Source organism: Dipodomys merriami, unplaced genomic scaffold (genome assembly GCF_024711535.1).
Source record: "Dipodomys merriami isolate MVZ:Mamm:240054 unplaced genomic scaffold, mDipMer1.0.p SCAF_104, whole genome shotgun sequence".
Taxonomy (NCBI): Eukaryota; Metazoa; Chordata; class Mammalia; order Rodentia; family Heteromyidae; genus Dipodomys; species Dipodomys merriami.
This window is the reverse complement of record NW_027202316.1, coordinates 2,891,100-2,918,054: the sequence shown is the minus strand read 5'-3', so window position 1 is coordinate 2,918,054 and position 26,955 is coordinate 2,891,100. Positions and strand designations below refer to the sequence as shown.

Here is a 26,955-nt window from a genome sequence, read left to right as displayed (position 1 = left end):
AAGAAATATATATATATATATATATATATATATATATATATATATATATATATATATATATATGCTGGAAATGAGTAAAGAGTTTGAAAGAGAAACAGTTTCAACTCCACTCTGCCTTGGTGAAAACCATCTCTGACCAAATATCCTCCATGTAATCTGTGGACTGCCTTCAACTTGTATTCTGTTACAGTCTTGGTGCATCAGAAGTGGTGTTGGAGTTTAACCAGCTCAGTGTCAAACCCAACTGCTGACCTTAAAAGCTGTATGAATTGGAACAAGTTTATGTTCCTGATTTTCTGTTGGTCAAATACAGAAATTACTTATCTCCTAACATGGTTGTGAGAATAAAATGGACAAATATAAACTAAGCAATGATCAACATTTAGTTATCGCCAATGTTAACAAGCTTTCCTCACTTCCTCCCTTGGGGCTTGAGTCTCTCATTGGTTTCTTTGGTCTTGGGTTGGGCTTCTATGAAGCTTTAATCCATTCTCTAAAGAGAAGAGTTTTATGTTTTTAAGTTTAATTGCAAGTAAGGAAATTTACATTCCAGTCTAGTTGAGAATTAAATCTATGGGTTAATTTTGTAAATTCACAATTAACTCTGGGTTGTTTATGAGGCTTCAAATAACTTCCTAGAAGAAGTCTTTGCTTTGAGGGATGCATCCTGTCTTATCTCTGGGATTTTTATTTCCATGAGTGGTTTGCATCAGCTTTTTCTATTTTCTTTTTAGGAGAAGTTTTGTGGTTAATAAAAACATGTGCTTACAGCTTTTTTCTTTGCACAGATAAAGGGAAGTATTCCATATCAGAATTAGATCAAGAGAAGGAGTTTCAGAAGATGATGGAGATACCCTGTGGGAGAGGAGGAATGTAGTCTGTTCCATCACTGACTGACTGAGTTTAGGGCATTTAGGAATGGTTCCACACCCATACCCACACCCACACAGATACAGTGGTCACAGCCACAGTTGCAGACACAGCCTCTGCCCTCAGTCTCACTTCCAAAGTGTATCCGCTGTTTTCCATAACATAAAATAAATCTTTCTCTTTTGCCCAGTGGTGAAAAGATAAATACTTAGATAAATACTAAAACTTCAACTATATTCCCATGAGTTTTCTGGGACTAGTCTGCATCTAAGAGTTCCTTTGGATATTGACATGCATTTTCTATGTCAGTCTTTCAGGCCATGCATGTGTCCAGTGGTGATAAATTTACAATCTTTATCTATAAAAACTTACATAATTGATGTACTGATTGAAAAGTCTCCAAGCTCAAGTATCGCTTTTGATTTTTCAGCATATAGCATTCTGATGATGTATATCTATGAACATCTTAAAACTCTTGGCCAGGAGATGACTTTAAAGTCACTAACTATAAAGCATTATATGAAAAATCGATTAGAAGCAAGGTATTTAAACAATATCATAATGTCCACACAAATAATGTATTTGTCACTATTTAGAATTTAGTATTTATTCAGTATTTAGAACTTAGTATTGATTCAGTATTTAGAAGTATTTTTTTGTTCACTAGTGATAGTTAACATTACTGGCTTAACATTAAAATGTAGAGACAAAATATATGTATATATGTATATATATTCACAAGTGTATATGTGCATAAATTTATTATCTCAAGAATATATGTATAAGCAGAATTCACACCAATACTCCTCCAACTTTTCAATGAAAGAGAAGGTTCACTACCAAACTCTTTCTATGAAGCCATCGTAACCCTCATCCCAAAACCAGGTAGGGACTCATCAAAGAAAGAGAACTATAGATCCATTTCTTTGATGAACATTGATACAAAACTTCTCAACAAAATTTTGGCCAATAGACTTCAACAATTCATCCAAAAACTCATACACCACAATCAAACAGGATTCATTTCAGGGATACAAAGCTGGTTCAATATATGCAAATCAATTAATATAATTCATCACATCAATAAGAGCAAGGATAAGAACCACATAGTTATCTCAATAGATACAGAAAAAGCATTTGACAAGACGTAACACCCCTTCATGATGAAGGCTCTGGAAAAACTAGGGATCCATGGAACATTCCTCAGTACAATACAATTCCTCAATACAATGACAAACCTACAGCCAGCATTATACTTCATGGTGAGGAGAAACTAAAGCCATTTCCTTTAACTCAGGAACAAGACAAGGATGTCCACTCTCTCCACTTCTCTTCAATCTAGTATTAGAATGCCTAGCTACAGCAATAAGACAAGATGCAAACATAAAGGGGATCCAAATAGGGAAAGAAGAAGTAAAACTCTCCCTCTGTGCAGATGACATGATCTTGTATTTAAAGAATCCCACAGACTCCACTCCCAAATTACTTGAGCTGATTTGAAACTTTGGCAAAGTAGCAGGGTATAAAATTAACCCTCAAAAATCAATGGCTCCACCACTCTCCCCACTAGATAGATCAACTCGGCAAAAACTCAACAGAGAAACCCCAGATCTAAACAACTGCATAGATCAACTAGATTTAACAGACATCTACCAAATATTTCACCCAACAGCATCAGAATACATGTTATTCTAGCAGCACATGGAACATTTTCTAAAATAGACCACATTTTAGGCCACAAAGCAAACTTGTCCAAATTCAGAAACATTGAAGTTATACCTTGCATTCTCTCTGACCACAAGGGAATAAAATTAGACCTCAACACCAAAAGCCACCAAAGAAAGTCTGGTAACACATGGAGGCTGAACAACACACTGCTGAATCACGAGTAGGTCAAGGAAGAGATTAGAAAGGAAATACAAATGTTCATGCTATTCAACAAAAATGAGCACACAAATTACCAGCTCCTCTGGGACACAACAAAGGCAGTACCCAGAGGCAAGTTTATAGCTCTGAGTTCCTACATCAACAAATTGGAGAGATCTGAAACCAACAATTTAATGAGACATCTGAACCTCCTTGAAAAAGAGCAGCAAGATAAACCCCAATCCAGTAGACAGAAAGAAATAATTAAAACTAAATCAGAATTAAATGAATTAGAATCCAAAAAAACTATAGAAAGAAACAACAAAACAAAGAGTTGGTTCTTTGAAAAACTTAACAAAATTGACAGACCCTTAGCAAATCTTATCAGGAAAAGAATAGAACACACCCAAATAAATAAACTCAGAGATGAGAATGGAAACATCACCACAGAAACAACCAAGATTCAGAACATTATAAGGGAATACTTCTCAAAACTTTATGCTAATAGTTTGAGAACTTGACAGAAGTGGACCTTTTCCTAGCAAATATTGACATGCCAAAACTAAACCAAGATGAGTTAAACCATCTTAACAGGCCCATATCAAGCATTCAAATAGAAAGAGCAATAAGAGACCTCCCAGATAAGAAAAGTCCAGGACCAGATGGTTTTACAGTGGAATTCTACAAGGCCTTCAAAGCAGAGCTCACACCAATACTCCTCCAACTCTTCAATGAAATTGAAAGAGAAAGCTCTCTACCGAACACATTCTATGAAGCCATCATCACCCTCATCCCAAAATCAGGCAGGGACTCATCAAAGAAAGAGAACTATAGACCCATTTTTTTGATGAACATTGATACAAAACTTCTCAACAAAATTTTGGCCAATTGACTTCAACAATTCATCCAAAAAATCATACACCATGATTAAACAGGATTCATTTCAGGGACGCAAAGCTGGTTTAATATATGCAAATCAATTAATATTATTCATCACATCAACAGGAGCAAGGATAAGAACCACATGGTTATCTCAATAGATGCAGAAAAAGCATTCAAGAAGATCCAACACCCCTTTATGCTGAAGGTTTTGGAAAAATCAGGGAATACATGGAACATTCCTCAATACAATAAAGGCTGTATATGACAAACCTACAGCCAGCATTATACTTAATGGTGAAAAACTAAAGCCATTTCCTCTTAACTCAGGAACAAGACAAGGATGTCCACTCTCTCCACTTCTCTTCAACCTAGTATTAGAATGCCTAGCTACAGCAATAAGACAAGATGCAGACATAAAGGGGATCCAAATAGGGAAAGAAGAAGTAAAACTCTCCCTCTTTGCAGATGACATGATCTTGTTTTTAAAGAATCCCATAGACTCCACTCCCAAATTACTCAAGCTGATTCAAACCTTTGGCAAAGTAGCAGGGTATAAAATTAACCCCCCAAAATCAATGGCTTTTCTGTATGTCAACAATGAGAAAAGTGGGGCTGAAATAAGGAAAGTAACTCCATTTGTAATAGCCCCACAAAAAATAAAATACCTAGGAATTAACTTAACCAAAGAAATGAAGGACCTCTATGATGAAAACTTTAAAAACTTGAAAAAGGAAATCAAAACAGAACTTAGAAAATGGGAAAAACTCCCATGCTCCTGGATTGGAAAGATTAACATCATAAAAATGGCAATACTTCCCAAGGCTATCTACAAATGCAATGCAATACCTATCAAAATTCCAACCTCATTCTTCAAGGAAATAGAAGATGCAATCCAAAAATTCATATGGAAAAATAAAAGACCCTGAATAGCAAAAACGCTCCTCAACAGAAAGCACACTGCTGGTGGAATATCAATACTAAATTTCAAACTCTACTATAATGCCATAGTAATCAAAACAGCTTGGTACTGGCACAAGATCAGATCTCAGGACCAATGGAAAAGAATTGAAAACCCAGAAATGAACATACAGACCTATAGCCATCTAATCTTTGATAAGGGAGCTAAAAAAATAGAATGGAAGAAAGACAGCCTCTTCAGTAAATGGTGCTGGCAAAATTGGTTGACTACTTGTAAAAACTAAAGCTAGATCTTTATATATCACCCTGCACCAGAATCAACTCCAAATGGATCAAAGACCTCGGAGTCAAAGTAGACACTCTGAAAACATTACAGGATGGAATAGGAGAAACCCTAGGTCTCCTTGGCTCAGGCCAAAATTTTCTGAATAGAGACCCGGAAACCCAACAAATCAAAGAAAGGTTGGACAAATGGGATTGTATGAAGTTGCAGAGCTTCTGCAGGGCAAAGGACATAGCTAGCAAGATCAATAGAAAGCCCACAGATTGGGAGAAGATCTTCACTAGCCATACAAGGGACAAGGGTCTCATATCTAAAATATACTTGGAACTCAAAAAATTAAATCCCCCAACAACAAATCCTCAAAGAAACAACAGCCCAATAAATAAGTGGGCAAATGACTTAAAGAGAAACTTCTCTGAAGAAAGAAAGAAGGATGGCCAATAGACACATGAAGAAATGCTCAACCTCTCTAGCCATAAAAGAAATGCAAATCAAAACAACATTGAGATACCACCTCACTCCAGTTAGAATGGCAAAAATCAAGAACTGTAATAACAACAGATGCTGGAGGGGATGTGGACAGAAGGGAACCTTACTTCATTGTTGGTGGGAGTGTAAACTTGTTCAACCACTTTGGAAAGTAATATGGAGGTTCCTCAAAAGACTCCACATAGAGCTCCCCTATGACCCAGCAGTCCCACTTTTGGGCATTTACCCAAATGTTTACAAACAAGACCACACTAAAGCTACCAGCACAACTATGTTTATTGCAGCAGTACTTACTATAGCGAAGATATGGAACAAACCCAGATGCCCCTCAGTAGATGAATGGATCAAGAAAATGTGGTATATATACGTACACAATGGAATTCTATGCCTCCATCAGAAAGAATGACACTGGCCAATTTGTTAGGAAATGGAAAGACTTGGAAAAAATTATATTAAGTGAAGTAAGCCAAGCCCAAAGAAACATAGGTCCCATGGTTTCCCTTATTTGCAATAACTAGTATATGTCTGAGTCAAGCAGAAAATGTCAGATAAGTTGATGTTAGGGAAATGAACCCTAAGATATGTATTTAAATGTTTTTTTTCTTTCATGCATTTGTTTCTAAAACATTTATAAGATTATTTCTTTGTTGCTTTGTATGTCCTTCCCCCACATTATAACCCCTGCTTTCACTGTATTTGATGTCGGTATAATTTATGGAGGGGAAGGGGAAAAACAAGTTGTTTAAATAAGGATACAGGTGGACCCGTTGCAACATTGAGAAGTACAAGTTGTCATGTTGAAAATGAACTTTACAACTTTGGTGGGGGGTTGGGGAGGATTCGGTGGCGGAGGGGGGTAGGCTGGGAAGGGATGGGAAGGGTAAACAAAGGAGGAGGCTACAATGCTTGATAAGAAATGTACTCACTATCTTGCCCATGTAATTGTAACCCCTCTGTACAGTATTTTCACACACACACACAAAAAAACAAAGACTTCAGAGAAGAGGAGGAAGAAAATAAAAAAAAAATCAATGGCTTTTCTGTATGCCAACAATGAGAAACGTGTGTCTGAAATCAGGAAAGCAATTCCTTTTGTAATAGCCCCACAAAAAATAAAATACCTAGGAATTAACAAAAGAATTGAAGGACCTCTACAATGAAAACTTTAAAAACCTGAAAAAGGAAATCAAAGCAGAACTTAGAAAGTCGAAAAACCTCCCATGCTCCTGGATTGGAAGGATCAACATCATAGAAATGGCAATACTTCCCACGGCTATCTACAAATTCAATGTAACACCTATCAATATTCCAACCTCATTCTTCAATGAAATAGAAGAGGCAATCCAAAAATTCATATGGAACAATAGAAGACCCTAAATAGTAAAAACAATCCCTAACAGAAAGAATAGTGCTGGAGGAATATCAATACCAAATTTCAAACTCTACTATAAAGCCATAGTAATCAAAACAGCTTGGTACTGGCACAACAAGAGACCTCAGGACCAATAGAATAGAATTGAAAACCCAGAAATGAACCCACAGACCTATAGCCACCTAATCTTTGATAAGGGAGCTAAAAAAATAGAATGGAAGAAAGACAGCCTCTTCAGTAAATGGTGCTGGCAAAACTGGTTAATCACCTGTAGAAAACTAAAGCTACGTCCTTATATATCACCCTACACCAGAATCAGCTCCAAATGGATCAAAGATCTCGAGTCAAAGCAGACACCCTGAAAACATTACAGGAAGGAGTAGGAGAACTAGGAATAGGTCTTGTTGGTACAGGCCAAAATTTTCTTAATAGAGACCCAGAAATACAACAAATTAAAGAAAGATTGGAAAAATGGGATTGTATGAAGCTGCAGAACTTTTGCATGGCAAAGGACACAGCTAGCAAGATCAATAAAAAGCCCATGGATTGGGAGAAGTCTCATATCTAAAATATACCTGGAACTCAAAAAATTAAATCCTCCAACAACAAAGCCTCAAAGAAACAACCTCCTGATTAATAAGTGGGCTAAAGACTTAAAGAGAGACTTCTCTGAAGAGGAAGTAAGAATGGCCAATAGACATATGAAGAAATGCTCAATCTCTCTAGCCCTAAAAGAAATGCAAATCAAAACAACATTGAGATTCCACCTCACCCCAGTTAGAATGGCTATAATCAATAACTCTAATAACAACAGATGCTGGAGGGAATGTGGCCAGAAGGGATTAATGGACCATGAAAATCAAAGAAGGCTTCAGCAAACCAGAAATTAATAGGTTTAGGGAGAATTGTGAGGAGAAAATAAGATTAGAGAAATGTGGGGAGGGAAAGGGAGAGAGGGAATATAACCAAGACCTAAATGCAGAGAGAGGAAAATGATAGAAGGGAAGGAGAAGACAGATACTGAAAAAGGAAAAATGAAAAATAAAAAATTGAAAATGAGACACTTAAAATTATGGAAGTATAAAGAAGTAATATTACAATTAAAGAAGTTAAGGCTGAGAGTTTATGAAGTGAGTAATTGATATCTGAATAAAGTATGCACACAATGAAGGATAAGGTCTAATAATCAAAGATGGGTATATATCTGGGGATGAACAGAACAGCAATTAAGTAAAGCAAAAAACTGAAAAAGGACCAAAAGGGAAAATAGTAAAAAGAGACTTAAAAAAATCTAAAATAAAAATGATGAAAAAAATAGAAAACAATTTTAATTATGTTTTTAAATTAGGTAGAATAAAGAATTCTTAGATTTTTGTTGTTGTTGTTGTTGTTGGGGACCTGGTGTCTCCCCTGTGTCTTTAACCAGTCTCTTGGTGGAGTTTCTGGTTTGCTTGTGGTGTTTGGTTTTCCTGTGGCTTGACTGGTTTCTTAAATCTGTTTGAGCAATCAGAAGGAAGCTCTGCCTTACCAGGGACTTTATGACCCTCCTCCCAGGGTAGTTCAATGGGAGGGCAATCTGTTTTGAGTATCACAAAAGAGGGGATGGCTGTTTCCTCTAGCTTGGAGTTGCTGTGATTGGGCTAGGTTGTGGGTAGGGTTGCGGCCTGTCAGCCATCAAGCTAGCTCCTGAGACACTCACACAGCCCAGCCTGGAGCCATTTTCAGGATTTATTTGTATGAGTTTCCAATTGTTTTTATTTTACCCTCCTGCAGTTAGGTCTGCCGCCTCTGCTGCAGTGGGGAGGGGCAGCCTCTGGCTCTGTTACCCAATGAAGAAAGCCATTCCTCCATGGGCGGAGCTTCCTCTGCCTGGGAAGGGCAACTTCCCCCTGTGTGGAGCTGAGCCCTGCAGGTCAGGTTCCTTTGACCTGTTGAATGGCTCCTATAGTCTTCTTCCAAGGCCTTAGTTATGTGCTAACTGCTCTGGCCCTGTCTTTGTCAATATCAAGATGGAGTTCTTCTCTGGTGGTAGGGGAGGGACTATCTTACTACTGCTGATATGTGAGAAGGAGTGAGTATATCTTTTGGGGTAGTCACGCCTTTCCCTTGGCCATCCATGTCAGCGGTCAGCAAGATGAAGATTTCTGCTCCTTGTCAGTTCTTGCTGGCTATGAGTAGAATCTTCTCACATACAACCTCTGGCATCTTTGTCCTGGGCTCTCTCTGTTGATATGGCGGCCATGGAAGCTCTCATCACCACCGTGGACACCAGTGAGTGCTTGAATCTGTCTCCTAACCAAGCTACTTGAATTTTTCCTCTCTGGCCAAACTCTCTGTACTATGATGACACACTTGGTGTGACTCTCTAGCCTTGGAATTCTCACTGGAACACGAAAACTGTTTTCTGCTTGATAGCTTGTTTAGCCCACAGGTTCTCCTCTGCCATCTTCCTCTACCATAGTAGTCTTTTTCTTTTTTTGTCTGTCATGGGGCTTGAACTCTGGGCCTGGGCACTGTCCCTCAGCTCTTCAGCTCAAGGTGAGTGCTATACCACTTGAGCCACAGTGCCACTTCTGGCTTTTTCTGCTTATGTGGTGCTGAAAAATCAAACCCAGAGCTTCATGCATGCAAGGCAAGCACTCTACCACTGAGCCACCTTCCCAGACCAACACAGTAGTCTTTTAGATAAACCATTAACTTTATTTTTCTTTTTAGTTCTTTTTTCTGTAAATATATATATATTTTTTTTGGGTCCGGTCGTGGGGCCTGAACTCTGGGCCTGGGCACTGTCCCTCAGCTCTTTAGCTCAAGGCTAGCGCTCTACCACTTGAGCCACAGAGCCACTTCCGGCTTTTTTCTTTTTGCTTATGTGGTGCTGAGGAATCGAACCCAGGGCCTCAGGCATGCAAGGCACGCGCTCTACCACTGAGCCATCTTCCCAGCCCCATCTTTTTTCTGTATATTTTTTGTCTGCTAATTGATGATCAGAGAAGTGCCTTCCAAATATTGATGATGTTTTGCAAACTTGGGGGAAATGGTGAAAGAAATACAATTTCGTATGAGATTTGCAGATGTATGCTAGTTCTGGTCATGTACATGAAAAGTGAGTAGAATTGCATGGATATAAAATACATATACTATGTTTACAGCAGTGGTTTCATATTGGCAGATGTTAATAATCCACTTCAGCTAGTGTTTTTAAAAATCTCTTTGGGGCCAGGTGCCAGTGGCTCATACCTCTAATCCTAGCTACTCAGTAGGCTGAGATCTGAGGATCTCCATTCAAAGCCAGCCTAGGCAGGCAATTCCATGAGACTTTTATCTCCAATTAACACCAGAAAACCAGAAATGGCACTGTGGCTCAAGCACTAAAGTGCTCACCTTGAACTGAAGAGTGCAAGGACAGCACCCATAACCAGAGTTCAAGCCCCATGACTGACAAAAAAAAATATCTCTTTGGTACCAGGAGCTAGTGGTGCACACCTGTAATCCTAGCTACTCAGGAGGCTGAGATATGAGAATTATGATTTGAAGCCAGCCTGGGCAAGAAAGTCCATGAGGCTATTATCTCTAATAAACTACCAAAAAAGCTGTAAATGGCACTGTTGCTCAAGTGGTAGGAAGCTATCCTGGAGCAAAAGAAGCTAAGTGACAGCAACCAGTCCTTGAGTTCAAGCCCCGGGACCAAGAAAAATGTCCTTTTGGTAATTATTAGATAATTAGTGAAGTAAAAGCAGTGCACTATTTCAGCGATGACTAGTCCTAGAAGTTCTCCATACAGAAATTTTTATTGTATCACGTTGTCTCTATGGACCCCAGATATTGCTTCTGTGTTTACTGTTTTCACAAAGAAGAAAGAAGCAGTAAATCTAATTAGTAAGTTAGCTCCCCCATCTTTCTTGTTGGCCTAATAGGATATAAAGAAAATTAAGTATGCTTTCCTTTGTGGGAAGTACAATTTTAAAATGTAGAAGAAAAAGAGATAAAAGTGATAAATCTGAGTTTTGTTATCTAATCAAAAATATGTCTTTGTATGTCTAGAGTTCTAATTCCTAAACCATAATACAAATAAGCAAGTAGCTAAAGAGTTCTAGGCCAGTGATTGTTGTTGTCAGTTCCTGTGTACTTTACATGTAGTTTTCTTTTAAAACAGCTATATTAGTTTACTTTGTTTTGAGGAACACATTGAGGAATACTCTATTACAGTCTAGTAAAAAAAAAGTGAAAAAAGGCATCATGATTTCAAAATGCAATAATATTTGTAATTATTATTTAAGATTTATCATGACTATAATAACAATAGTTAGTATATGTAAATTGTTTACTACCATATTTGCTTCTTAACTGATTCCATTTGCCATAAAGCCTTTCTTTACCAAGAGACTTTGTGTCAAAGAATATACAGGGATAAAAAGGAGTATTACATCTTTTGTGGTGAATTTTTAGACCCCAGGGTCTGGGTGACGACTCTTACCACTATAGAGGTAGCTGTTCAAGTCATTTCATATAGACAACTTTCTCTCAAAACTCTAAGTAATGAAAACCTAAGAAATGTAGTTTGTTTGTTTGTTTGCTTGCTTGCTTTTACTGGGCACTGGTGTCTTATACCTGTAATGGTAGCTACTCAGGAGGCTAAGATTTGAGGATCACAGTTCAAAGCCAGATCAGGCAGAAGTGTTTATGAAACTCTTCTCTTTGATTAACCATCAGAAAACCAGAAGTGGAGCTGTGGCTCAAACTGGTAGAGTGGTAGCCTTGAGCAAAATTGCTCAGGGATGGTGCTCAGGCCCTGAGTCTAAGTCCTATGACCAACAAAAATAAATGTGTATTTTCCTGCCACATAAGGAAAGAGGCTAATTTCTTTTATTTCTTTTTTCTTTTGTTGGTCATGGGTCTTGAACTCTGGGCCTGGGTGCTGTCCCTGAGCTTTTCAGCTCAAGGCTTGAGCTCTACCACTTAAGCCACAGCGCCACTTCTGGGTTTCTGGTGCTTAATTGGAGACAAGAGTCTCAAGGATGTTCCTGCCTGGTCTGGCTTTGAACTGTGAACCTAAAATCTCAGCCTCCTGAGTAGCTAGGATTACAGGTATGAGCCACCAGGGCCTGACAGTTATTTTCTGCAGATTAGAAAAATTGTATCCTCTTTGTCTGCTTCTAGGTTTGCAGAAGAAATAACCAAAAAGTGGTTATGTCTTTTTGAAGGCAGTGGGATCCCGTATGGTCCAATCAACAGTATGAAGGAAATATTTGCAGAACCCCAGGTTTGTATTGGAAGTTTTTTGTTGCTTATCTTTTCTAACCAGATTGTTTATATAAAAGTATGTTAGCCATCAGTCTTAAGGTGAAGCCATATACTATGAATTTTTTTCACCATTAAGTTCAAACTGTGGACCCTAAACAAAAATAAAATCTTAATTTTAAACCAGCCATCTACAATCATACTTCTCCATCTGTCAGATCTAACATATTTCCTCACATAAATTCTCAAGGTCAAAACATTTATTTTTTTCCTGAAAACAAAACTATAGATAAAGAGGTTGGGGCCAGACTCTCAGAGATCATTTTTTTTGCAATATATATGAGAATTTTCACTGTTACACCCAACTTCTGATCATATTGCTATCTTAAAATGCCCTAAGCAAGTCCCATTTAGTTCTGCCAAGTAAAGGTTTTTATGTGCTTTGATTAATATGTGTTGTTTGTGAGTTATAATTACATTCCAGTAAAGATTGTGGTCCATTGTTTAACAGCTTCCTTGGGGGCTAGGTAGAGGATGAACTGGAAAAAAAAGTTTGTTCTACAATATTGTTTAAATGATTAGATTTAGATGCTTTTAAGTATTTTATTTTTATTATTTCAATTAATATAACTACAAGGACTGTACCTTGTCTCAGCTTCACATATTAGCCCTCAAATATAGAGAAACTCCATTTTCCTGAAAAGCTTTGTCTATTATTAGTCACATACCATGTCAGTTTCCAATATTTTTAAATTATAGGGTTATTTTCCCTGGTTCTTTCTATAATGAAATGTTTTAATTAGAATTTAATGATTGAAAATGGAATATACCTTTTGGATATAGGAGGATAGTGTCAGAAAATTTATCTCTTTAACTTAGTTACCTTTATTTTACATGAATATATGTATAAAAGTAATTTATATCATACTTAATTCTGTAACGTGAGGTATACTTGAGGAAAAAGGTGAATGAACTCAAGAATTCTTCTTTGTGTTTTTTTTTTCTGCCAAGACTGAGAATTTTGTTCATAAGGAAATATAAGGGCCAATGTGAGTTGGAGAATACTGTGTAGCTCTCTAGAAGCCTCAGACATCAGTGCATTAATACCTTGTGATTTGTAGCAATGAGGAAGGCACGTAAACACCTGAGTGTACACTAGAAAGCCCGAGTTTTCTCTGCATAACTTTGAATGGACTAAGGGCTGCAGGATTTTAGGTTTATTTCCACTGGGGACACATTTCCCTGGAGATTATTTCCTTAGAGATTCAAAGGAAAGAATTTATTCTTAAATATCAATAGATGTATTCTAATATGACCTATCATTTTAAATTTTTGCATGCAAAGACCCAAAGCTTTACCTAGGTAGTATCTTAAACTTGTTCACATGGCATGATAATTCAGCATGAATATAGGCTAATTGGTATTTTCATATCTAATTTCCTCTTATAGTTCATTTTAATCACTACAGAGAAAACAAATTACTTCAGTTATTAACTTTTCCTCTCAACTATTTTGGACCTGCTAAGAATTTTCTATTTTTGTTCTACAGTATATTTTTGGTACTCAGGCTTTTTAGTAATGGAGAAGATTCATATTACCTGCTAACTTTTATACTTTGGTGGTAATTTGACTAACCAAAAAAAGAGCCAATTCTAAGTAATTCTTGTTAAAGTTCTAGCATCAAACATATTTCATCATCTTGTGATGATTGTTGATAATTGTACCCCAGAGGCAAGAGGTTGTTTTATTTTTTATATACAACTTTACTCTAACTTGGAATTTAACTTAATTTACCCGAATACACGTATGAAATTCAAGTGGATTTTTTGAAACCTAGAGAGTAATGTGACACTATTATTTAAATATTTGTGTGTGTGTGCCTGTCTCTGAGCTGTTTTGTTCAAGGTTCTCTACCCCTTGAGCTACAGCTCAACTTCTGGCTTTTTGGTAGTTACTTGGAGATAGAGTCTCACAGCATTCCTTGCCAGGCTGGCTTTGAACCACAGTTCTTAGATCTCTACCTTCTGAGTAGCTACAAGTACAGGTATGAGCAAGTGGTGCCCAGCAATTACGTTTTATTGGTAAAAAAAAGAGTGTGGAAATTGTAAGCCTTGGAATTGTGCTACATACAAGTGGCTAGGGAACCCTCTTTACGCTTGGAAATGTTATGTTGGGTTTTTTAAAGAGATAATTACATAAAATTTCAAATTTTAAAAGTAAGGTGCAATGCAGAAAAATCAGATTTAAAATGTTGTGAGAAAATACTTTATGAAACATGATGGTACTGTCTAAAAATGATTGCTTAGAAGGTTCTTTGATTTTTTGAGTAAGTCTAATAAAGATTTACTAGGGATTTGTCTTTGTATTTTTGAAAAGGTCAGATTTGACCTCCATCTCAGGTATACTAAATGTTTGTAGATTTGTGAATTAACAAATGAAAAAGTTGATGAGCTGTATGTAGCGAGCACCAGGATTTCCAGATTTTTATACGACCAAACCCTGGATGTCTCTGGGGCTGACAGGCTCTTTCCCCAGGGTTAGTGGAATTGCCCTTGGTGATCTCAGGAGACTGACTGTAACATAATACTTAGGACCATTGAGTCAAAATTGGTGGACAGTTTTCCCTACATTGTTGAATTGTAGTGTTTCATGGGATATTTATCAAAGAGAAATGGCGATTGCTGGGTGATAAATGGTCAAAGTATGGTTAAAACCTCTCAGTATAACTGTGCTCTTAATGGTTATATTTTTGCCATCAATGCCTTCTTTTACTTACCTGTGTTAGTGGATAGAGGCAAATCCAATGCGGTCCTGAAAACAGGGATCCTTCATTTTAAAATCACATGCTACTCAACTGCTGTGGAAGTTTATCCTCAAGCTCAGTGCCAAGAAGGTCTCAACCTTTTCTCTTTTATGATTACTGACAACGCTTTTATTTTTCATTCTTCATCAAAATGTTATGTAAGTATTATTTCCATTTGAGGTGTCCTCCCTTGCTTTCCCTCTGATGAGCTGCAGTTTCTTGGCTCTAGGCACAAAAAAACTGGCTATTTGTGTTTGGATGTGGGAATGCATGGCTGGCGCCATCTTCCTGCTCTCCTTGTGCATTGTGCCAGCACAGCTGCTCATTCATCTAACAATTACTTTGGGTGAGGTACAAGGCCTGGAACATGGCAGGCAGGCAGGAAGGAAAAAGGCTTTGATGAAGTGAAAGGGGGGCTGTCCAACCAGGAAAAAGGAAGGACCGGAAGCCTCAAGAAGTAGAAGAAAATTCTGTGTGTCCACTGATCAGATGGACCATCTGTGGCATGAAAATTTTGGTAAATGAAAAAAAGCATACTTGACAATAGAAACGATTTCTAACTCAGCCTCATGTTCCAAAGAAACTTGATTCTTTGATTCAACTGAAACAACAGATGATCTATTTTTTCTTGGATAGGTGGAAAGTTGTCTACCTTTTATCCTCTGATTTAATGCTATAGACCTTTGCACAGTTAAAATGATGCTTTAGGCAGGCATAGTGTCTTTTTCTTTGGCTTTGAGAAATGTTTTACTAAACTTCAAAGGATCAACTAGACCCCAGTACTTATTAAAATGGGGAAACAAATAGAAAAAGGAAGTTTTTATTTTTGAAGTAAATGTTAGAATGAGAAGTATAACTTAATAATAACTGTACAATAGGATTATAAGACAATATGTTATAATGATTAAAACCCCATTTTAAATAATAATTACTAAATAGAGTCAAATTTGTTATGACAAAAGTTATGGTCCAGCAAATTACATTTTAGGAATAAAGGACAGTGTGTTATTTGTGTTTTTAAAATTTTATTTATTTATTATTTTTTATTTTTTTATTGTGAAAGTACTGTACAGAGGGGTTACAATTACATGGGCAATATAATGAGTACATTTCTTATCAAGCATTGTAGCCTCCTCCTTTGTGTCCCCTTCCCATCCCTTCCCATCCTCCCAGCCCCCAACCACCCAATCCTCCCCACCTCCCCACGAAAGTTGTAAAGTTTGTTTTTGACATAACGACTTGTATATCTCATTGTTGCAAAGGGCCCACCTGTATCCCTATTTAAAGGATTTGTTTTTCCCCTTCCCCTCCACAAATTATACTGACATCAAATACAGTGAAAGCAGGGGTTATACTGTGGGGGAGGGACATACAAAGCAACAAAGAAATCATCTTATAAATGTTAGAAACAATAGCAAGAAAGAAAAACCATTTGAGTCCTTATCTTGGGGTTCATTTCACCTAACATCAACTTATCTGACCATTTCTGCTTGTCTCAGACATATACTAGTTATTGCAAATAAGGGAAACCATGGGACCTATGTTTCTTTGGGCCTGGCTTACTTCACTTAATATAATTTTTTCCAAGTCTTTCCATTTCCTAGCAAATGGGGCAATGCCATTCTTTCTGATGGAGGCATAGAATTCCATTGTGTATATATACCACATTTTCTTGATCCATTCATCTACTGAGGGGCATCTGGGTTGGTTCCATATCTTAGCTATGGTAAATAATGCTACGATAAACATAGTTGTGCTGGTAGCTTTAGTGTGGTCTTATTTGTGATCATTTGGGTAAATGCCCAAAGGTGGGATTGCTAGGTCATAGGGGAGCTCTATGTGGAGTCTTTTGAGGAACCTCCATACTGCTTTCCAAAGTGGTTGAACAAGTTTACACTCCCACCAACAATGCAAATTACTCTTTAGGAATAAAGGACAGTGTGTTATTTTAAAGTTCACCAGTGTAACTTATTACTTTCATCAATTGAAGAAAATATTTTATTATTTCCATATTTTAAGACATTTCAGTCAAAATTCTATCCTGATGTTTTAGAAACTTGAAAATATAGGAATAATCAAAGACTTCTTGAACAGTGCTCAACCAGCATCTTAAGAATTATTGAATAAAGACATTGTTCGTAAGTCCTTAAAAACAAAGAAATGTGTGTTTTTCATGTTTTTTATTGTGAAAATACTGTAAAGAGAGGTTACAGTTACATGAGCAAGGTAATGAGTACATTTCTTATCAAGCATTGTTGCCTCCTCTCTTGTTTTTCCCCTACCATCCCTTTCCTCCCATTTCCACAATTACACTCCCCCCTGAAATGTGTGCTTTTATCTCCTCTTTAACATGAGCATAAAAATATTCAATAAATGGGAATTAAATTAATACAAATTACAAAGTTAGGAATATAACTTCTGTCTGCATTGCTGATAGTTCTGAGATGTTTTTATTTAAATGCTGTAGTTTTATTGTTTTCCTCTCTCAATGACAAATTATCTGTAAAAACCTGCATACATTATAGAGGATAATATAGATTATCTGCATATAGATTTTAATAGCTAGTCATTTTTTTCTGAGTACTTTTTTAAAATATCTTCTTTTAATAAAGCCAAGATTGTATAGTACATTAAAGGGATTCTTAAAAAGTTTCAAACACTTAGTAGATGACCTCAGTATGGTTGTATTTAACATACCCTTGGGAACATGTGCATAAAATGCATTGTGGTTAGAGGGTTTCCAACTCAGACACCCTTAAAAGAAAATGCAGTTTTTAATAGAAACTATTCAATAGAAATATACAAATCTGGCAAAACTAGGTGTGGTTCTCACCAGTGAGAGGCACTCAGATCATTGACTATCAAAAATGGACCATCCTGCTTCAGGATTTTGTCTAAGAGTGTATGTTTGGTAATTTTAGTGTATCATCACTTTTTAATATATATATTTTAAATATATTTTTTTATTATAAAGATACTGTACAAAAGGGTTACAGTTACATGTCTAAGGTAATGAGTACATTTCCTATTGAGCATTGTTACCCCCTCCTTTGTTTTTTCCCTACCATTCCTTCCCTCTCCACCTCCCCAATTTCTCCCTCCACCCCACCTTGAAGCTGTAAAGATTGTTTTCCACATAGTGTCTTGTACATCTCATTGCTACAAATGGGTCAACCTGTTTCCTTATTTCAGCATTTTATTATTTCCCTTCCCCTCCCCAAATTAGAAAAAATGTATATACAAGATGCAGGGCACCAGAATCAAATACAGTGAAAACAAGGGTTATACCATGGGGGAGGAACATAAAAAAGAAAAAAAAAATCACACAGTACATTATAAGTGCATTAAAAACAACAACCAGGAAGATAAAAACCTCTTGAGTCCCTATCGTGGGGATCATTTCACTTAACTTCATCTTATCCGGTCATATGTACATAGCTTTTGACCTTTTCAACTTGTTCTAGACATATACTAGTTATTGCAAATAAGGGAAACCATGGGACCTATGTTTCTTTGGGCCTGGCTTACTTCACTTAATATAATTTTTTCCAAGTCTTTCCATTTCCTAACAATGGGGTGGTATCATTTCTTTCTGATGGAGGCATAGAATTGCATTATAGATGTACACACACATATGTATACATATCATATTTTCTTGAGGGGCATCAGGGTTGATTCCATATCTTAGCTATGGTAAATAATACTGCAATAAATATAGTCATGCTGGTAGCTTTAGTATGGCCATGTTTGTGATCATTTGGATAAATGCCCAAAAGTGGGATTGCTGCGTCATAGGAGAGCTCTATGTGGCGTCTTTTGAGGAACCTCCATACTGCTTTCCAAAGCGGTTGAACAAGTTTACACTCCCACCATGTATCATCAATTTTGATTGAACTGCTTTGTAAAAAGTATGAATAATTAGAACCTGTGATTAGTATATTTTATTTTTAGTTGGGGAAGAAGAAGCTAAGGGTGTCTCAAAACTAGTTATTTGGCATCATTTCTCCATTTGCACCACACAAGTTGAATATGTCAGGTGTAAAACATCACCCTGAAACATCCCTTCTGAGAACTATTGGGAGGGAACTATCAGAATTTTTGAAATATCACATCTGGCTCTGATTTTAACTGGTGCCAAACACCTGCAGGCCCTAAAAGGACATGAAAACAAAACCCCACCCTGTGGCAGGGAGCCATCCCTGACAACCCTTCCTTAACTTGGCCTCACGATCAAAATTAATTTAGCACTTTCTACAGAAACCTTATTCTTTCGGTCCCTAGAGACCATTACAACCCCTTTTGCAAGTATGTCCTATGGGACCAATATGCCATAGAAACAGAGTGAAGTATTGAAATATTTGATGGTTGAGAATTATCTGTTGTTTTCATCTCATTATTTGTGGAAGTCTATGAAGTTGGAGATTTTATTAATCTGTAGGCTAGCTCATATTCTCTTAAGTGATTTTTGTTTTAGCACATTTTGGAAAAATATCTGAGCATATGGGAAGAAAAATAGTTTAATATTCATATAGTAAGTGTCACAGTACACCAAAATAGTTTTTAAGATCTTTCTAACACACACACACACACACACACACACACACACACACTTATGCACACACATACTGCTGATATATTTTAAGGATAACGTTTTAAGTGTTGTTAGTTAATATTTGTTGAAATGCAGTTGCTTTACTCTTGAGATTATACAAGTCATACACGATTATAACTTGTATGTGTCTCTGAATATACATGACATATTTTAGATGATTCAGAAATTCAGATATTTTATATTTATGTTTGTTTTATGATATGACCTATTTCCAAGTGTGAAAGGAATGATGTGATCAAGATGCATTGCACTCATAAGTTGGCATATTGAATTGAAACCCCTTTGTACAACTACTTAAATAAAAAGAAATTAAATTTAAAAATGAACAAAGCATTTCAGATTTTGCTAATTAAATTAAGATTGAGGCTTAGTTTGCATTAAAATATAAAGTATATAACAATAATATCCAAGTTTACTTTGTTCAGTTAACAAGAGTCATAATGCAAAAATAATGCATATTATTATTTAAGAGGAAACTTGCCAAAATATTGGCTGAAGAGGAATGAGAAAATGCTTCTTTTAATAGATAATTTTAAAGGTATATTATATTTAAATGTACATATACATTTAAAAATGTATATATATTTTAAATGTATATATTTTAAATGTATATGGCTAAGAAATTTGAATAAGCTTTGATTAGACACAATTTCTTAGAGTTATCATACTTAACATATGATAGATGTCCAATTTATAAATTAGAATGCCTTGTACTTTATCTGGTCTTTTTAAGGAAAAGTAAAATGGATAGTTCAGGGCAAAGGGAGATCATTCTCATTCAGTCATTCACTCTTTTATCAGTAAACAGTAGTGGGTGGCATGCTGTATCCATGCTCCTGTGTTAGGTATTTGGCAAATGGAGAGGATGTTGGAAAACAGTGAGTTAAGAGGCTAAAGGTTGGAGCTCCAGTGGTGCAGTCTGCGCAGTACTTATAAGAGGCTAAAAGTGGTAAACACTCAGGAGATTGCTGTCTAGTTTAAGGATAAAATGTTCTGTGTTACAGAAGACAACATATGTATAGTTCTTATACTTTAAGTAGCACGAAACAGTAGACATAAACCATTATAAGATCTTCCTATTTAGTGGTTTAGCAAAAGTTAAAAAATCTAACAAGGAGCTATAAAATGTCATAGTCATGAAACTTACCAAGAACCTCGTTATCCTTTTAAAAGCCTCTTGAAACTAGTTTACCATATTATTATTAAATTTCAATGATTATGTATGAGATAATGGAGAGTTTCAACTTGAACTACTTAGTGATTTTGAGGACCTCAAAGATTTTTTTTTCATAGCTGGGCACCAGAGACTCATGACTGTAATAGCAGCTACTCAGGAGGCTGGGATCTGAGGATCCAGAGCCAGCCTGGGCAGGAAATATCCTTGAGACTCCTATCTCTAATGGCTCACCAAAAAGCCAGAAGTGGAGCTCTAGCTGAAGTTGTATAGTGCTAGCCTTGATTTAGAAACCTCAGAGACAGCCCCCAGGCCTTACGATGGTGCCCCAACACTGATGTACATACCCAAAAGTGTTCTTGGTATCTTAATGAAATTACACTTTTTCTTTGTCTGTTTCTGTCTTTTTCTCTGCTGTATCTCTCTTCTGTGTGTGCATGTGGTGTGGAACTCCAAAAGCATAAAGACATTTTCTGAACATTTCCAAACTATTTTAGAATGCAGCAGTAGAGAAATATCACTAAGTTTTTACCAAATCTTCAACTTTCAAACCAAAGTCATATTGATTTTTAAAAGGGTAAAATATGAAAACCAAGAAAGACTAGTTAGTATTATCTGGGAGCATATTGAGAGCCAGAATATATTCTCATTAGTGCTATCTACTTTTAGATATTACAATCCTGTCCAGTAGAAATATATTTAAGCTATCTAAATGCCAAGGTAGAAAAATTAAGTTTAATGGTACATTTTACTTAACCTAATATCTTCAAAATATATTAAAAATGTACGTAGGGTTTGGAGGTATGTCTCAGTTGGTAGAGAGTTAGCCAATGAGTGAAAATGTCAAGTACCTAGTTTGAGTCCTGGTCTTGGGCCCCTACCCCAAAATGTAATTGATTTGGAAAACAATAATAATGAAGCATTTAAAAGTTTTGTAAGGTCTTGGAAATTATTTATGCATTTTATTCTTATGGAATATTCACGTTCAGATCACCATGTTTCAAGGCATCAGAGGCCAAATGTGACTAGTGACCACAGTGTTGGCCTCACCAGAAATATCTTCTGTTTTTTTTTATTACTTTTTTTCACTAGTCTTGCATACTTTTTAGTTAATTTATATTAGTATCTCCCCAAATAAGTTAAACATTAACTTTAGGCATAAGAATTTCAGAATTTCAGAAGTCTCATTTAATGCAATATATTCGACTCCATTTCTTTTTTGTAGTCTATAAGAAAATCTTTTACTTAATCAAATTGTTTCTATAGTAACAACAAAAAATATAATAATTAACTGTTTCTTCTGGTACAAATGTTATCAGGTTTCAGAGCTTTCAGACTTGTTGCTCTTGAGAGGGTTGAAGTGCAAAGCCTATATACAAGAAGGTATAAAGCTTAATTGAAAGCCATAAAAGGCTTGAAGAAATGTGTAGATCTACTCTGTATAATTTTTAGACATCAGTTATCCTCAGATTATTTATTGCTCTACTATAATTGCAATCAAAATCCCAGTGGGTTGTTTATTCCAAACTTTCTATAGAAAATGGCTTTTCAAGCCTATCAGAAAAAATACATGGACAGAAATAACAAATATGGATGCTTAAAATACGTGTAGTAAGAGGGACTCATATGTTATCATACACGAGAAGATGTATTTCAAATCAACAATACTTTAAAAATATGGAACTAGGACATAATAGAGAAATAACTGAATAAAAGTTAAATAAAATACAGAAATGTGATAAAATTAGCATGACAAAGAAGAGAAATGGAGAATTTATTGAAGATAAATAATTTATTGTTGAAGTCTCTACTTACTATTACTGAATTGTTTCTCTTTTGAATCAGTTTGACTTCATCTGTTTTGGACTCTGTTGCATGCATATATGTTTATCTCTTTCATAACTTTTAGATGGGTTGTCCCTCTGATATTATGAATCATATACGTACACATATATGGCACATGTCATATTTGTATATATAATATATCCACATATATTAAAATATCAGCAGAACACTGTTACTTTTATTAGTTGGTCTGCATTAGTGTCTGCCCAAATAAATTAAATATTAACTTTAGGCATCAGAATTTCATCTTTTAACTCCCAAATTACTCAAGCTGATTCAAAACTTTGGCAAAGTAGCAGGTTATAAAATTAACCCCCAAAAATCAATGGCTTTTCTGTATGCCAACAATGAGAAAAGTGTGGCTGAAATTAGGAAAGCAATTCCATTTGTAATAGCCCCACAAAAAATAAAATACCTAGGAATTAACTTAACTAAAGAAGTGAAGGACCTCTATGATGAAAACTTTAAAATCTTAAAAAAGGAAATCGACACAGAACTTAAAAAATGGCAAAACCTGGATTGGAAAGATTAACATCGTGAAAATGGCAATTCTTCCCAAGGCTATCTACAAATTCAATGCAATACCTATCAAAATTCCAACCTCATTCTTCAAGGAAATAGAAGAGCCAATCCAAAAATTCATATGGAACAATAAAAGACCCCGAATAGCAAAAACGCTCCTCAACGGAAAGAACACTGCTGGAGGAATATAAATACCAAACTTCAAACTCTACTATAAAGACATAGTAATCAAAACAGCTTGGTATTGGCATAAGAACAGACCTCAGGACCAATGGAATAGAATTGAAAACCCAGAAATGAACATACAGACCTATAGCCATCTAATCTTCAATAAGGGAGCTAAAACAATAGAATGGAAGAAAGACAACCTCTTCAGTAAATGGTGCTGGCAAAATTGGTTAACTACATGTAGAAAACTTAAGCTAGATCCTTATATATCACCCTGCACCAGAATCAACTCCAAATGGATCAAAGACCTTGAACTCAAAGCAGACACTCTGAAAACATTACAGGATGGAATAGGAGAAACCCTAGGTCTCCTTGGCTCAGGCCAAAATTTTCTGAATAGAGACCCGGAAACACAACAAATCAAAGAAAGGTTGGACAAATGGGATTGCATAAAGTTGCAGAGCTTCTGCAGGGCAAATGACATAGCTAGCAAGATCAATAGAAAACCCACGGATTGGGAGAAGATCTTTACTAGCCATACAAAGGACAAGGGTCTCATATCTAAAATATACTTGGAACTCAAAAAATTAAACCCCCCAACAACAAATCCTCAAAGAAACAACTGCCCAATAAATAAGTGGGCGAAAGACTTAAAGAGAAACTTCTCTGAAGAAGAAAGAAGGATGGCCAATAGACATATGAAGAAATGTTCAACATCCCTAGACATAAAAGAAGTGCAAATCAAAACAACATTGAGATATCACCTCACTCCAGGTAGAATGGCAAAAATCAAGAACTCTAACAACAACAGATGCTGGAGGGGATGTGGACAGAAAGGAACTTTACTTCATTGTTGGTGGGAGTGTAAACTTGTTCAACCACTCTGAAAAGCAATATGGAGGTTCCTCAAAAGACTACACATAGAGCTGCCCTATGACCCAGCAATCCCACTTTTGGGCATTTACCCAAATGATCACAAACAAGACCATACTAAAGCTGCCAGCACAACTATGCTTATTGCAGCATTATTTACCATAGCTAAGATATGGAACCAACCCAGATGCCCCTCAGTAGATGAATGGATCAAGAAAATGTGGTATATATACACAATGGAATTCTATGCCTCCATCAGAAAGAATGACATTGCCCCATTTGTTAGGAAATGGAAAAACTTGGAAAAAATTATATTAAGTGAAGTAAGCCAGGCCCAAAGAAACATAGGTCCCATGGTTTCCCTTATTTGTAATATCTAGTATATGTATGAGTCAAGCGGAAAAGGTCAGATAATGTGATGTCAGGAAAATGAACCCTTAGATGTGTATTTTAATGTTTTTTTTCTTTCCTGCATGTGTTTCTAACGCATTTATAAGATTATCTCTTTGTTGCTTTGTATGTCCCTCCCCCACAGTATAACCCCTGCTTTTACTATATTTGATGTCAGTATAACTTGTGGAGGAGATGGGGAAAAACCAGTTGTTTAAGGATACAGGCGGACCTGTTGCAACAATGAGAAGTACAAGTTGTCATGTCCAAAACGAGCTTTACAACGTCGGTGCGGGGGCGGGGGGGGGGAGAAGGAGAAGGATTGGGATGGGGGGGAGGGGGGTGGCTGGGAAGGGATGTGAAGGGTAAACAAAGGAGGATGCTGCAATGCTTGGTAAGAAATGTACACATTATCCTGCCCATGTAATTGTAACTCCTCTGTACAGTATGTTCACAAATAAAATAAAATTAAATTAAAAAAATAAAAAAAAGAATTTCATCTTTCAGAAGTATACTAAACAGTTTTAAATCTTTTTTTCTATTTAACCTCTTTTTTTTTAATTGTGAAAATACCGTACAGAGGGGTTACAATTACATGAGCAAGGTAATGAGTACATTTCTTATGGAGCATTGTTGCCTCTTCCTTTGTTTCCCCTTCCCATCCCTTCCCATATCCACTCCCCAGGTCCCCACCCCCTGCTTTCCCACCCCCCGCCCGCCCCCACACCAAAGTTGTAAAGTTCGTTTTTTTTTTTTGCCATAACATCTTGTACATCTCATTGTTGCAATGGGTCCACCTGTATCCCCATTTGAACAATTTGTTTTTTCCCTTCCCCTCTTGAAATTATACGGACATCAAATACAGTGAAAACAGGGTTATTCCGTGCGGGAGGGACATATAAAACAACAAAGAAATATCTTATAAATATGTTAAAAACAAAAACAAGCAAGAAAAAAAAACATTTGAGTCCTTATCTTGGGGTTCATTTCACCTAACATCAACTTATCTGACCGTTTCTGCTTGTCTCAGACATATACTAGTTATTGCAAATAAGGGAAACCATGGGACCTATGCTTCTTTGGGCCTGCCTTATTTCACTTAATATAATTTTTTCCAAGTCTTTTCATTTCCTAACAAATGGGGCAATGTCATTCTTTCTTATGGAGGCATAGAATTCCATTGTGCATATATACCACATTTTCTTGATCCATTCATCTACTGAGGGACATCTGGGTTGGTTCCATATCTTAGCTATGGTAAATAATGCTGCAATAAACATAGTTGTGCTGGTAGCTTTAGTGTGGTCTTATTTGTGATCATTTGGGTAAATGCCCCAAAGTGGGATTGCTAGGTCATAGGGGAGCTCTATGTGGAGTCTTTTTTTTTTTTTTTTTGGCGTCCCTGGGTGGGCACGAATATGTGGAGTCTTTTGAGGAACCTCCATACTACTTCCCAAAGTGGTTGAACAAGCTTACATTCCCACCAACAATGCAGTAGGGTTCCCTTCTGTTCACATCCCCTTCAGAATCTGTTGTTATTAGAGTTCTTGATTTTTGCCATTCTAACTGGGGTGAGGTGCTATCTCAATGTTGTTTTGATTTGGAGGTTAATCATTTCATCAATTGTCCATTGGCTGTTCTTTCCTCTTCAGAGAAGTTTCTCTTTAAGTCTTTAGCCCCCTTATTTATTGGGCAGTTGTTTCTTTGAGGATTTGTTGTTGGGGGATTTAGTATTAAATCTTTTATAGAGGCTGATGTACAAAATGAGAGCATGTATATATTTGTCATTCGTTAATATTAAATATTTTATCTTTTTTTGTTCCTTGATTTCTTTCTTTCAATTTGAGTTAGTATTTGATATTTTCTCCTTACTTGGGTATAGGTTTTTCTCTTACAATGTTTGCGTAATTTGTTGTCAAATATACTAATTTCTCTCTGCTATTATAGGCCCACCATTATATCTCTATACACATTGTTTATTGCAGTAACTTTTTAAATTTATCAAGAGCGTAAAGGAGTGAAGAGTATAAAATTATACTGTTTTCTGTAATTTCACAAATAATTACTCTTAGTGGCACTGTGGCTCAAGTGGTAGAGTACTTGCCTTGAGCTGAAGAGCTCAGGGACAGCGTCCAGGCCCAGAAATCAAGCCCCACAACCAACCACCCCCACCCCAAATTACTCTTATCAGTATTCCTTTTTTCTTGTATTTTGTGTGGACTCAAAGAGCTTTATGATATCACTTTCAGCATAAAGAATTTTTCTTTGGTGTTTATGCTAATAAGACTTAGTTTTCATTCATGAAATATTGTATTTACTTTTTGTCTTTCTTTTGGAAAATTAATTTTCTGGATGTAAGATTCTTGTTTGAGATTTTTCAGTGGTTTGACTGTTGTTCCACTGATTTCTGCCTTTCATTATCTCGGAAGAGAAGTTATGTGTTAATATTATGTAATTATCTTATGTGTGTGTGTGCGTGCATGTGTGTGTGTGTGTGTATGTGTGTGTATGTGTGTGTGTGTTTAATCTTTTCAAGATTTCCTTTTTGCCTTTTAACATTTTGAGTGCAATATATCTAGGTAAATGTGGTCCTACTAACATTTATTCTGTCATGAGTTAATTGACTTCTTGGATGTGTAAGTAATGGCTT

At 36.3% G+C, this 26,955-nt stretch overlaps 1 protein-coding gene across 10 annotated transcripts in view; it reads left to right on the top strand.

The window, feature by feature from the left end:
* Sugct (succinyl-CoA:glutarate-CoA transferase) overlaps positions 1-26,955 on the top strand; it is a 602,475-nt gene that overhangs the window by 263,189 nt on the left and 312,331 nt on the right. For 8 of the 10 annotated variants that reach the window (XM_069998316.1, XM_069998332.1, XM_069998322.1 and 5 more), the window contains one exon: positions 11,838-11,940. The exons of the other annotated variants lie outside the window; for them this stretch is intronic. In XM_069998316.1, the coding sequence (XP_069854417.1) occupies positions 11,838-11,940 (103 nt within the window). The remainder of the gene's footprint in view (positions 1-11,837; positions 11,941-26,955) is intronic. 10 annotated transcript variants of the gene reach the window in all.